Genomic DNA, 12628 nt, shown 5'->3' on the forward strand with positions numbered 1-12628 from the left:
CTTACAAAAGCTACCATTCCATAAATATTCCAAACATCATCAGTTAACAACTCTGCTTTAACGTCAATCAATTTCTAATATGAAAACACGCCTGTTTCATCCTAGAGATAAGTAAATCCCAAAACCAAAGACAGAAGAAAAAACATAACATACAGAATGCCTGGCATTTGGTTCATTTTAAAGCATTTATTAGTTTATCTAACAAAGTTAAAACAATAACCTTCAGTTTTAGGTAAGAAAAATGATAAATTCTCTAATATTAAATGCTACATATCATTTATTCTTTTTAGAACTGCAACCCGATACATACCTCTGTAGAAAATGAGTTTCTTCTGGATTTATCCAAGTAACAGAGAATGAATACACATTATTTTAGTATAAAAAAAAAAAAGACTAAAATGTGCCTTATAGACATCACTGACTCAGTATGCCAAAAGGTAAAAGATTTAACTAACTTGACCATTTGCTGAAATTTAAAACTTAGTAAGAGGCTGTAGTTACCTCTTTTTGTAGATGAAGTTTGAAGCAACTGTTTGGCTTTGAGGGAAGTACGAGGCAAATTTTTCAGCCTTTGCGAAGCTGTTGAAAAATAAGGAACTGTAATATTTGCCTGGAAGGACAAGATAAAGACTATAGCTTCTGTAAACTTGAATATTTTAATACAAACTTGAAAACTTATCAAGGAACAGATAAGGTGAGACTATGTTAGAATCCTAGAAGCAGAGGAATCTTAAAGTGATGCTTAGTGCATTAAGTTGGAAAAGAAAGGGAATGGAAATCTTAGAGCAAAGTGCATACTTTCCAAAGTTATTTCTTATAGATGAGAACATCTATAATATGTAAACCAATCAAAATATCAAAGAGAAAACAAACCACCAGCAAACATGCTACAGGATGCAAAGAATACAAAGCTAATAAGTGATGAATGCAAGCACACAGTACAGAAAAAAAAAATAAATGTAGTACTTGTTCAGTGCAAAAAGCAGACTTTGGCAAAGCAGTTATTGTTAGATGAACTGTCCTAACATGAAATAGTAATCCCCATACTCAAAAAGGAGAAGAAAACTCAGAACCAGGCAGGTCCTCAAGGGAGTAAACAATCTAGTTTCTTTAATATGTTCAACATCCTCTTGCTGTAGAATTCAACTAATTGCACTTTAGACTTTGGGTAGCAACATATCTGGACTATGCACACATGCATACGGGGTGGGGAGGGGTGTGTGTGTGTTGGGGTTGAGGGATTTGGAAGAGTCAGAGCATCTGTTTTTTAAAGTGATCAATGAGGAATTCTAAGCATTCTTCAGAACTCCTAATCTATTAACTGCAGCGAAACTCTCATAACTGGCAATTAAGCAGCAGTTCAAAGCCATCTAGAGTTAAATCTCACTTTGGCTCCAATGAACTGATGATTCCCACATGTACCAGTGCAGTCACCTATTTAAGTGGTTCTAAAATGTCATTCTACCCATTTGAAAGTCAGACTTCATATACCTCTAGGATTTATAAGCAACGCCCCCAACCCGCCCCCAAAAAGAGATCTCAAACCATAAATCTGGCCAGAGTTTAAACAAACATTGGGTTGATAAATGGATTACTTGATATATCACCAAAAAGAATTAAGGAGAATTTTTCTTTCCCTCTATTGCTTAACCGTATCAATGCTGATAGGATTTTCTCACTGCCTAATAGTAAACATTTTTAAAAAGTACCAAATGCATTTGATTTCAATTTCTGTAACACTTACTACAACACATTACTGCTGCTAAATAATATTGTATGCCAGTTTAAGTTAAATATATTGCCAGGCAGACAAGCAAAAAATTCTCCAAACCTAAAAAATACCAATTTTATAATGCATTACCTCATATCTATCCCACAGAAAAATAGGATGCTATCGTCACTGAATATTCTTCATTTACATATTTATTCATACATGCTTTCAACCATTCATATTTTCATTCATTCACTCATTCATTCATTCCTGCTTTCTTTCATTCTTTCAAGTAATTATCTACTTTATTAGAGGCACTGTTTTAGGAACAATGGATTTAGTAGCCAGCTAGATAGACAAAGTTCCTACTTTCATGTAACTAAGATTTTAGGGAAGGGGAAACACAATAAACAAAGAGTAAAATATATGGCCTGCGAGATGGTGATAGCTGCTAAGGAGAATATTAAGTAGGAAAGGGAGACAAGAAGTAGGAGATTTAAGTTGCAATTACAAATAGAGTCATCAGGAAATATTTCCCTGAGATGACATTTGGCCAAAGATCTGAAGGAAGAGAGGAAGTGAGCCATACAGATATCAGGGGAATGCAGATATCAGGGGAATGCATTCTATATATGGAAGGAAAAGCAGCAGTAAGGACCTGAGGTAGGAGTGTGCCTGGTACATCTGAAGAACAGAAGTAGGCCACGGTGATTGGAGTGGAGTAAATGAGGGCAAAAGGTAACCAACTGTACATATATTGGCAATCCACAGTATCTATTAACCACTAAAATTTTTTAAACGAGGGTTTAACATATCATCTCTAATCAACTGTCCTGGAAAGATCTTATTTAAAATAATAGCTACAATAACTCCAATGGACCTTATTTATCCCTCAAGTTTCATGGGTGATGCCACAAGAACAGCATCTACAGACAAGTGAAAACTGTCCAATAGTAAGTCCAAGAATCAGATAGGATCCTGTTTATAGCAAATAGGATCAGGCAGTATACTCTAAATTTGCCTGATACAGATGGAATGAAATGACTGATTTTCATGAGATACCACAAAGTCACATAATGTTATTCAAATAAAAACAAAAACTACATTTTAATCTGAATTATCAATCGTAATTTGATCTGTTTTCTAATGACGAAATCACTTTTTATTTATTTATTTTGTCCGCACAGCTTGCGGGATCTTAGTTCCCTAACAAGGGATCGAACCCAGGCCCCGGCAGTGAAAGTGTCAAGTCCTAACCACTGGACCGCCAGAGAAGTCCCCAAAATCACTTTTTAAAGATAAATTATAGTAGTTAAACTGAAAGTCTCCAAATCCTTCTAGAACTTTAATCTATTCTCCACATTACTACCAGATTGAATTTCTTAAGAAGTAACCCTGATTAAAAAGCCTATGATGAAAAAAAAAAAAAAAAAAAAAAGCCTATGATGGCTCGCCATGCTTATAAGATGAAATCTAAACTCCTTAATATGATATTTATTTGATTCATTTATTTGTTTGGCTGCACCGCGCGGCTCGTGGGATCTTCGTTCCCTGACCAGGGATCGAACCCGCACCCTCGGCAATGAAAGTGTGGAGTCTTAACCACTGGACCACCGGGGAATTCCTAACATGATATTTAAAAGCTCCCACAACCTAACCCCTACCTACATCTCTCGTCCTTGGTCACTGCACCCACTAACCATCCTGTGACCCACACTTTAGTCAAACAAAACCACTATAATCAGGGTGCCATTCTTAAGACTTCATTACTGGTCCCACTGTTTGGAAAAGCTATACTTCCTTTCCTCGTGTGACAGTTCCTCCAGAGTTGGCTGAGATATCTTTCAATACCTTTCCTGAAAACCTCTTCATACTGCTGTGTAATGCCTCTCCTGTTCCCACATCACTTCCTGCCTATCACTTCCTCTTTTGGAGGGCATAAGCTGTCTCTTTCACATTTATATTCCCAGTGCTTGGAACATATACACCCAATAAATATCTGTTGAATAATTAAGAAACACATAAGTGACTGAGTACTGGATAAAATCCAGAGATTCAAACTAAATATTCGAGATCCTCCACAGCTGAGGTCCAATTGAGTGGTTCTCAAATTTAAATATGCCCGAGTCAGCTAAGACACCTCTAAAAAATAGATTTTGGGTCCCCATCCCAGATGTATTCAATCAACATTTCCAGAAGTAAAGGTCAGAAAAACTACATTTATAAAATCTCTTTGTGATAACTGACAACATGATTACACTACTTATCCTTAAACAGGAGTTCTACAAGTATTTCACTCATTTGTACATTAGCCAATTACACAGATTTATCATGACTTATTTATTTCAATTTATGTTTCATAATTATATAAAATTCGAGTGTAACCTTCTAGTGTTTTGGTTACAAGTGAAATTTGGATGAGAATTCCTTCCCCATGGGCCTAAGTGCAGCCTGGCCTATGCATAAGCTGACAACTGCCCTGGACACTTCCTCTTCAGCGAGAGGTCCAGAGTACAATACATCTCTTCTCTGGGAGTATACTCTGTATCCTATTCAAATATATTTAGTTAAATGTAAGCAAGCAAGTGGATAAATGTTACACTGACTTATTTTACTCTTTTGTGGTAATTCACAAAGTATTTATAGTTCAGTCTCAAATCATGCTCCAGTAGAGTCATCCAAGAATATTTTCCAAGATGCCTCCTCATTTGCAATTAGGTCAGCATGATGTAATCCAAACAATGATTGGGAGAAAATCAGGAGACTCATGGAGGAGTTGAGAACAGGGAGTAATTTGGCTTGGTTTTGTCACTTTTCTAGTTACTTGACATTGTACGTATAATTTATATGGATCTCTTCTCCCTCTCTATAAAAATGAAAAATGAGATGTTGTGAGGTTCAAATGGGACAATACATGTGAAAGTAAACTCATACTACTTTTTTTAAAACCAGCAGATTGCCTTGGGTTTTTCTTTCTTCTCTTATTTCTGAACCAGTAATTCCTATATTTTTCTGAAAATTAAACTTTCTATTAAACCTGTGCTCTAGTGGTCTTAGAAAGCAAGCACTAGTCTTTTGAAAAACTGTCCCTGAGAAACATTCCTTCCTTTAACTGGAGAATCTGAGAAAATTACATGTTATCCATGACCTCTGCAATGCTCTGGTTTTCTTAAACTTTTTAAGTTACTCACATTTTCCAAATATAAAAGTCAAGAATTGGTAATAGCTATCAAAATGAAAATATATTAGAACTCTCATAATATTCATATTTGAATGCCAACATCCACAATAATGCAGCCATAGCAAATAAGCATATAAAAATAGTGATTGGCATAGTAACAAGGCAAAAGAAGTGGTCCCTTAGGTGGAAATAAAGCAACCTTGCAAAGTTAGGTTCATGCAGACCAGCAAGTAAGAACCAAAGCTTTACCACTTAAGAGCTGGAAAAATACTTAAAAGAAAAGAAAATGCAGCAAATATATAAATTTGGTTTATATAAAATATTTAAAATGCTAATTCATGTATAAAACTTGCCATTGTAATATTTGTACATAATTATATATCAAAATAAAAAGGCTATTATGAAAACAGTACACCTATATACACACACTAGTTAAAACGCACATATATATTATGTATCAAAGATATATGTAAAATTTTCAGAAAAATAGGTAACATTTTATTTTGCTTCATAATGTATTAACTTTAAACAAAACGTTTTAAATTTTTTTTTCTTTTTTTTTGGCCGGGCCGCACGGCTTCCGTTATCTTAGTTCCCCAACCAGGGATTGAACCTGGGGCCACGGCAGTGAAAGTCCAAGTCCTAACTACTGGACCTCCAAGGAACTCCCAAGTTTTAAATATTTTTATAAAGTAAACGTCATTAAATTTTAAACCTGCTAATATTCTGGATTTACTACTTTCCAAACACATTCTTGTGAGTAGTGTGATTCTATACTAAAATATTTGTGACATTTTCATCATAAATAAGCTTCACTATAGCTACATATATAAAAAATAAACAAGTATATGCAATTTTTAAAAAAGGATGGTACCTTACTTTTTCTTCTGCCTATACATTATTCAAATATTGAAATACACGAATATGAAACGGTATACATATATCCCACTTAAAAGTAAATTAGTGATTAGAATCTCATTATGTTTCTTTACATATTTTCCTTAATTATCAACTTCTGGGGAAAAAGAAAAAATAATTCACCTACAGGAAAAAAAAAAAATTCTAGGGAATCAGCAGGTGATTATACAACGGTAATTCTACCACTAGAGAAGGTGAGTAGTTATCATAAAGTTTAAGATATGGTCAATATATTCTTCTTTTATTAACATTTTTATCCTAGGTTCTCAATCTTTTATTGTTCCTTCTCTTTTTGTAAAGAATTATTTTTCATTTCCATACAGCTTTAAGATGCTAGAAGAGTTTAAATAAACAAACAGCATGTATGAGGGCATGAGGGAACAAATCTGAATAAAGAGTTGGTACTGACAATAATGGAATGAGGTAAAAAGGACATAGATATAGCTGGTTTCATCAAAGAGCTGGGAAGCTGTCTGAAAATATGTCATGGAAAGATTTGAGAAATTCATAATTTAACAATTCAAACTAAGTATTAAAGCACCTCTGAAAGCCGAGTGAAAATGGTGTTTTGGATTATCTGTGCATAGACTGTAAAAGTGTAGCTTATAATATACCTGAGTTTTGTTACTTAATATTCTTAATGATGTAAAAGTTTCTTTCCTGTTGTATTAACACTGTGGATTGCTCTTCCCAAGGGGGAAGAAAACCCCAGAAACAGGATATTATTAAATCAAATTAACTTAATTTGCAGGTTTAAAGGCACAAAACCTATCCCTCACCACTTCAGCAGTAACTTAAGAGTTCAAACTGTACCTTTACTTTCATTTTTAAAATTTTGTGAATCTCTATTTTCTACACCATTTGTGAGTACAATATGAGTACCATAATGGCACTCTTAAACACACAGTTCAAGTGGTCTGTGTGTTTAAAATTTAATGTGGTATAAAAACACGTTTTTGCACACCTCCATCTAAAAAAATGAGGTACCCAAATCTCTAGGTATCAATTTTCTACAACGCCTTAAATTTTAGAGTTTATCTTAGAAAAAAAAAGAATAATATTTCTGGATAATTTTTATGTCTTAGTACTAAACCACTGATGTGACAAATCTCTCTATATGGGCTTCGGCTTTCAATCAGGATCAACATGGGTCTGAATCCTAACTTGCTACTTATAAGCTGTATGGTATGATCATAGATAACTTATGTAACCTTTCAAAGCTTCAATTTCCTAATTTGTAAAATGTGTTAGTAATTGAACCTACTTCATAGAATTGTTCAGAGGATTAAACAGAATTATGAATGTTTGGTACCATACAATGTGAGTTCTATAATATAAATAATATCATATGCAATTTGTAAATAAGGAAAATTTATCAATATATCACAAAAGTCATTTTGGTTCAAATGTATTTTTTTCTGGACTGTGGATTTTAGAGCCACCAAGTAACAGCAGCTTAATACAAACTACACAAAGTCAGCTAAACACAATAGAGACAAGGAAGAGCGAAAGGGGATTTAAAAAGAGTTGAATGCTTTCAAAGTTGTGTTACTCAATACACAAGTTATAAATGGACAGTCAATAACCTCATGTTTGTATCACTTCTTTGTCACAGCTTTAAGGAAATGAAGGAACACATCACAGTGACCACTTCAACCACTGACAGTAAACATGCTACAAAGGAACTGAATGAATCAAACTACAAAACTGATGTGAACTGTGGGATAGAAGGCATGCATATTGAGCATTTCTAAGATTGTAGAAATAACTCTGTTGTTTAAAATTGGTTTGACTGCATGCTCATATCTACCCTACTTAATACGCAATACTTTTTGGAAAGTGTTCAATTCTGTTTTAGTCACTCTGTAAAGTACAGAGTGCCCATCTACTCCCACATCACTTCTTGGCTCAGTTTGGCCACTTTGTCTTAGACGTTCCTTCTGCATGATTATCTGATCTTTGTTTATGTTGCATATGTCTCCTTAATTCAACAGTCTCAACGTTCCTTTCCATCAGGTTACCTTCAACTTTTTTAAAAAAGGAAATTCTACATTTGCTGGGGTATTTATTTTATTTATTAAGAATTTAACATGCCTTTAATTGTGCTATTATTTTTATGGGATCATTATTGTTTTTATTAATGTTCTAGTAAGAAAGCTCCTTGGGTTTTAAGTGGTCTGCTTCAGGACTATTTCCCCCCAAAATCCTGTCATTTTTAATGTGCAGTATTGCAGAATATAAGGTTTTTAAGGCATATATATTTATATATTAAACAGCTAGAACTTGCTTATTTTAGAATTCTAGAGAGACCACAGTTTCATACAGATTTAAGTATTGATACAATTGGGTATTTTATAGGGACAAATTTTAAATTTTAATACAGCTATGATCATCTTATAGCAATTGATAATCACTACATTTTACTATAGTTTAATACCGCTATTCAGCACAAAATTAAAATCTGTAATTTTCATTTATCTTTAAATAACTGATACATAAAAGATACTTACTGGCTGAAGCCTGAGGTTGCATGCGAGGTATTCCTCCATTTGGCACTTGAAAATTTGAGTCACTTCTGCTGCTTTTCACTGAGTCAACTTGTGTATTAGATGTTCGGGACAGGTTTGGAAGACTGCGTCTTAGTTTTTCTATGACAACAGAAATTTAATTAAAAGAAAAAATCAAAACATTCTTTCCAATGGAGAAAATTAAAATGTTAATTAACATTCAAAAATCAGATTCTTGGGCCTCCCTGTGGTGCAGTGGTTAAGAATTCGCCTGCCAATGCAGGGAACACAGGTTTGAGCCCTGGTCTGGGAAGATCCCACATGCCATGGAGCAACTAAGCCCGTGCGCCACAACTACTGAGCCTGTGCTCTAGAGCCTGCAAGCCACAACTACTGAGCCCGTGCACCTAGAGCCCGTGCTCTGCAACAAGAGAAGCCACCGCAATGAGAAGCCTGAGCAGTGCAACGAAGAGTAGCCCCTGCTTGCTGCAACTAGAGAAAGCCCACGTGCAGCAACGAAGACCCAACACAGCCAAAAATAAAAATTAAATAAAATAAATAAATTTTTAAAAACTCAAATTCTTTATTTAAGTGTTCTGCATATTTTAGAAGAGCTAACAGGAAGTATACGTCTTATAAAAATAAACAATACAGTTTCTATAAATGGGCAGAACTGTTAAAAAGAACCATAAATTACTTAAATCAAAATCTATACACAGGGACTTCCCTGGTGGCTCAGTGGTTAAGAATCCGCCTGCCAATGCAGGGGACACAGGTTTGATTCCCTGGTCTGGGAAGATCCCACATGCCACACAGCAACTAAGCCCATGCACCACAACTACTGAGCCTGCGCTCTAGAGTCCTCGAGCCACAACTACTGAGCCCACATGCTGCAAGCACTGAGGTCTGCGTGCCTAGAGCCCGTGCTCTGCAACAAGAGAAGCCACCACAATGAGGAGCACGCGCACCGCAATGAAGAGCAGCCCCCGCTCACCACAACTAGAGAAAGCCCGCACGCAGCAACAAAGATCCAAAGCAGCCAAAAATAAATTAAAAAAAAAAAAAATCTATACACAGATCACTTCATGAGTATAACAAAGCAAAACTAACATAATCAAGTAAAATTAAATTCACTTCTTCCTTTATTTTTGCATTGACTCAGTATTTTTTTAATAAATTTATTTATTTTATTGTATTTATTTTTGGCTGCGTTGGGTCTTCGCTGCTGCGCGTGGGCTTTCTCTAGTTGCGGCGAGCGGGGGCTACTCTTCCTTGCGGTGCACAGGCTTCTCATTGCGGTGGCTCCTCTTGTCATGGAGCACGGGCTCTAGGCTCGCAGGCTCAGTAGTTGTGGCTCGGGGACTCTAGAGCACAGGCTCAGTAGTTGTGGCGCACGGGCTTAGTTGCTCCATGGCATGTGGGATCTTCCCAGACCAGGGCTCAAACCCATGTCCCCTCCACTGGCAGGCAGATTCTTAACCACTGTGCCACCAGGGAAGTCCCTGACTCAGTATTAATAAAACAATAAACTGTCTAAATTCTTGATCTACTTTCTGAAATACAGAACCTTGGTAAAAACTGTGTTACTTTCATACTGAAATATGAAGGACAAATTTTTTCCATACATTATAGTTACCTTCATTTTTAACACTGGTTGTCTGTAAATCTGTGGGATGGCCTTGAAGGGAAAGGCGAGGTTGCTGTAAGCGGCTAATCATAGGCTGTGGGGACACTCTACTATATTCTATTCCCCGAGCAGGAGATCGAGAACGAGGTGAATTTCGGGGTGACTGCTTAGGTGATGGTCGAGGTGAATTGCGTGGTGATGGTGAAAACCTGTTAACAGCAGGGTATACTGCATGATGCATACTGTCATCTTCATCATCTAAACTTTGTGCATCAAGTTCCTGATCACTAAAAGTACCCCGTCTTGTAGAATTGCAAGATGAACCAGAACTGCGCCGAGATGCGGTGGCTGCATATTCTTGCCGGAGACCTGACAATAATGAATGTGTTATTTTATTTCTTTAGTTTTATTTTTAAACATTTAAATATTTTTAAGGTTTAAAAGCAAAAGATTATCATTGAGAAATTCAAATAGGGTATAACGTGTAAAGGAAAACTCCCTTTCACTTGATTCACCTTAGACTTTCCCACACATAAGGATGCATATACCACATCTAAAAGGCTATTTTTAAATTAAATGAAATTCATAAACTTTTGCCCAATTTCAACATTTCTTCCTGAATCCAAAATCTATATTAAAAATAGAACCATAAATTTAAAAATATTTCTACTCCAAAAGACAGTAATCCAAATTTGAGATTAATATTAAAGGAATACTGAAGGAAAACAATTACTGCCCAACCAGTGTAAAGAATACATCAGTGAGTAAATATACTCCCTGGATACTGAATCCTTGCATTAATCTTACTCAAGAAGATGATGAAGGAAACTTCTATTCCACTCTTAGGAATTCAATACTTGGGCACAAACATAATTTCAGTTGTTTCATAACCTAAGAGACTTCAATAACACAAGATAAATTCTAAGCCATCAAGTAAGAATTTTCAAAGGAGTCCCTTATTTATCTTGATATCTCCAGAAATACCCAAGCGACCTTAGGAGCCCTTCAAATAGTATAAAAACTTCTAGAATAAAAACAAATGTTGATAGATATTCAACGAGAAAAAAAATTACAATTGAAAAAAACGTATGGAATTTAGATAACATTTTGAGGAAGTCCTGCTAACTATTGGCAGTTTAGCCCAAAAGATCTGTTCTACAGGAGTATCAAACTTTTAAGTTATATATTCATTCACAGAAAGTGATATCAACATGGTTCCCCAAAGTAGTGGATGAGAATCACACCAGGGTACCTGTAAAACTACAGATTCCTAGGGCCTGTCTAGCCCTTTGGTCAGGTTTGGGGACCACTGTAGTAACCAACAAATTACTTAGTGTCATGTTATAGCAAACATGGCACTAAAGTCACCTAGCAAAAGACGACAGACCAGTGAGAAGAGCGGTGTTTTAGAAAAGAAAAATCCAGATCCCAATGCAGGTTCCCCATTAACAAGGGGGTCCTAGGGAAGTCACAACCACTATGGGATTGTGTGTTTCTCATTTTAAAAATGAGGGAGCTTAACCAGGCAAAAGTGCAAATCTGTTACTCTTCATTTTTGTTACCAAAGAACAGGAGAAACAATGTTGTAAAAAGGAAAATCATTCTCTCTTTTAAAAAAAAAAAAAAAAAAAAAAAAAAAGCTGGTGTTTTCAAGGAGGTATCACACACATTTTCAGCATTTTTTGTTTTATTTTTTTAAATTCACCAGGAAAAGAAATATTTGTGCGTGTGAATAGCTTAGAAAGGATTTTTAAAGTAAGACTAAAATTTCTATTATGCATTACCAACACACAATATGAAAACTACAGCAAATAGCTGGTTGAATTTCTAACAAAATACTGCAGTCTAAAAAGTCAGGGTTCAAAGAAGAAATGAGTGAGTTTATTCTAACTGGTAGTTACACAGCATTCTTCATTCTTTTTTCACATACGTGATAATAAGTAACCCCTCACTAGCTGACAATACCATACTCCCAGTGAGGAGTTATATATACAAGTTACAGAAGAAAAGGGTAAAATGTTATTAGTTTTTAGGGCTAAAGATAGATAAAACAAGCACCAAACCTTTCTATCTTTCTAAGGGAAGATGTGTGAAAATCAGACAAGAATTAGAATCAGACAAGAGTGAGAAACACTGCAGTTTCTTAATAAATGTTATAGCTTGATAAAACTTACTACATATTTACATAAAAGAAAGGACCTAAACAGAAAATTTTTGAACTAAACTATAGCATTGCTCCATTACCTCAGCCAACTGTCAAGACTCTGAAATCTGTGTTTCAAGGACCTTTTCATTATGAAGGTTAGAGAGACTGCTTCTTTCACAGTTAAGCCTATGGCATCATACAATAAAATATACAGGCAAGAATAATACTATCACCAACATCTTACATTCAGATTAGAGTCAGGGCACTAATGAGCCCTTGAAATAGTATGAAAAATTTTGTGCATATGCATATTTTGGGAATGACAGGGGACAACACTTTTATCAGATTCTCAAAGGTATATGTGACCTAAAAAGTTGCAAGGACCACTTTGCAAAGCAACATCACATGCTTCATTTAACTTAATGTCACAATTCCAATTTTCCCATGAAGGTCTTTTATACAGACTACACCAAACATTCTAAGAAAGATGAAATTTGCCCCCAAGTAGAAAAAAACTGACTTGGGGGGTGTGGAAAAA

The 12628-nt window shown here is 35.4% G+C and overlaps 1 protein-coding gene across 4 annotated transcripts in view; it reads right to left on the bottom strand.

Annotated features, from left to right (window-relative positions):
• The window catches only part of SLAIN2 (SLAIN motif family member 2), a 79086-nt gene that overhangs the window by 25099 nt on the left and 41359 nt on the right, over positions 1–12628 (bottom strand). For 3 of the 4 annotated variants that reach the window (XM_059923054.1, XM_059923053.1, XM_059923051.1), the window contains 3 exons: positions 9954–10313; positions 8321–8458; positions 502–579 (listed from right to left, as the gene is read on the bottom strand). In XM_059923054.1, the coding sequence (XP_059779037.1) occupies positions 502–579; positions 8321–8458; positions 9954–10313 (576 nt within the window). The remainder of the gene's footprint in view (positions 1–501; positions 580–8320; positions 8459–9953; positions 10314–12628) is intronic. The other variant, XM_059923052.1, reaches the window with a different exon arrangement.

This window comes from Balaenoptera ricei, chromosome 5 (assembly GCF_028023285.1).
Source record: "Balaenoptera ricei isolate mBalRic1 chromosome 5, mBalRic1.hap2, whole genome shotgun sequence".
NCBI classification, from domain to species: Eukaryota; Metazoa; Chordata; class Mammalia; order Artiodactyla; family Balaenopteridae; genus Balaenoptera; species Balaenoptera ricei.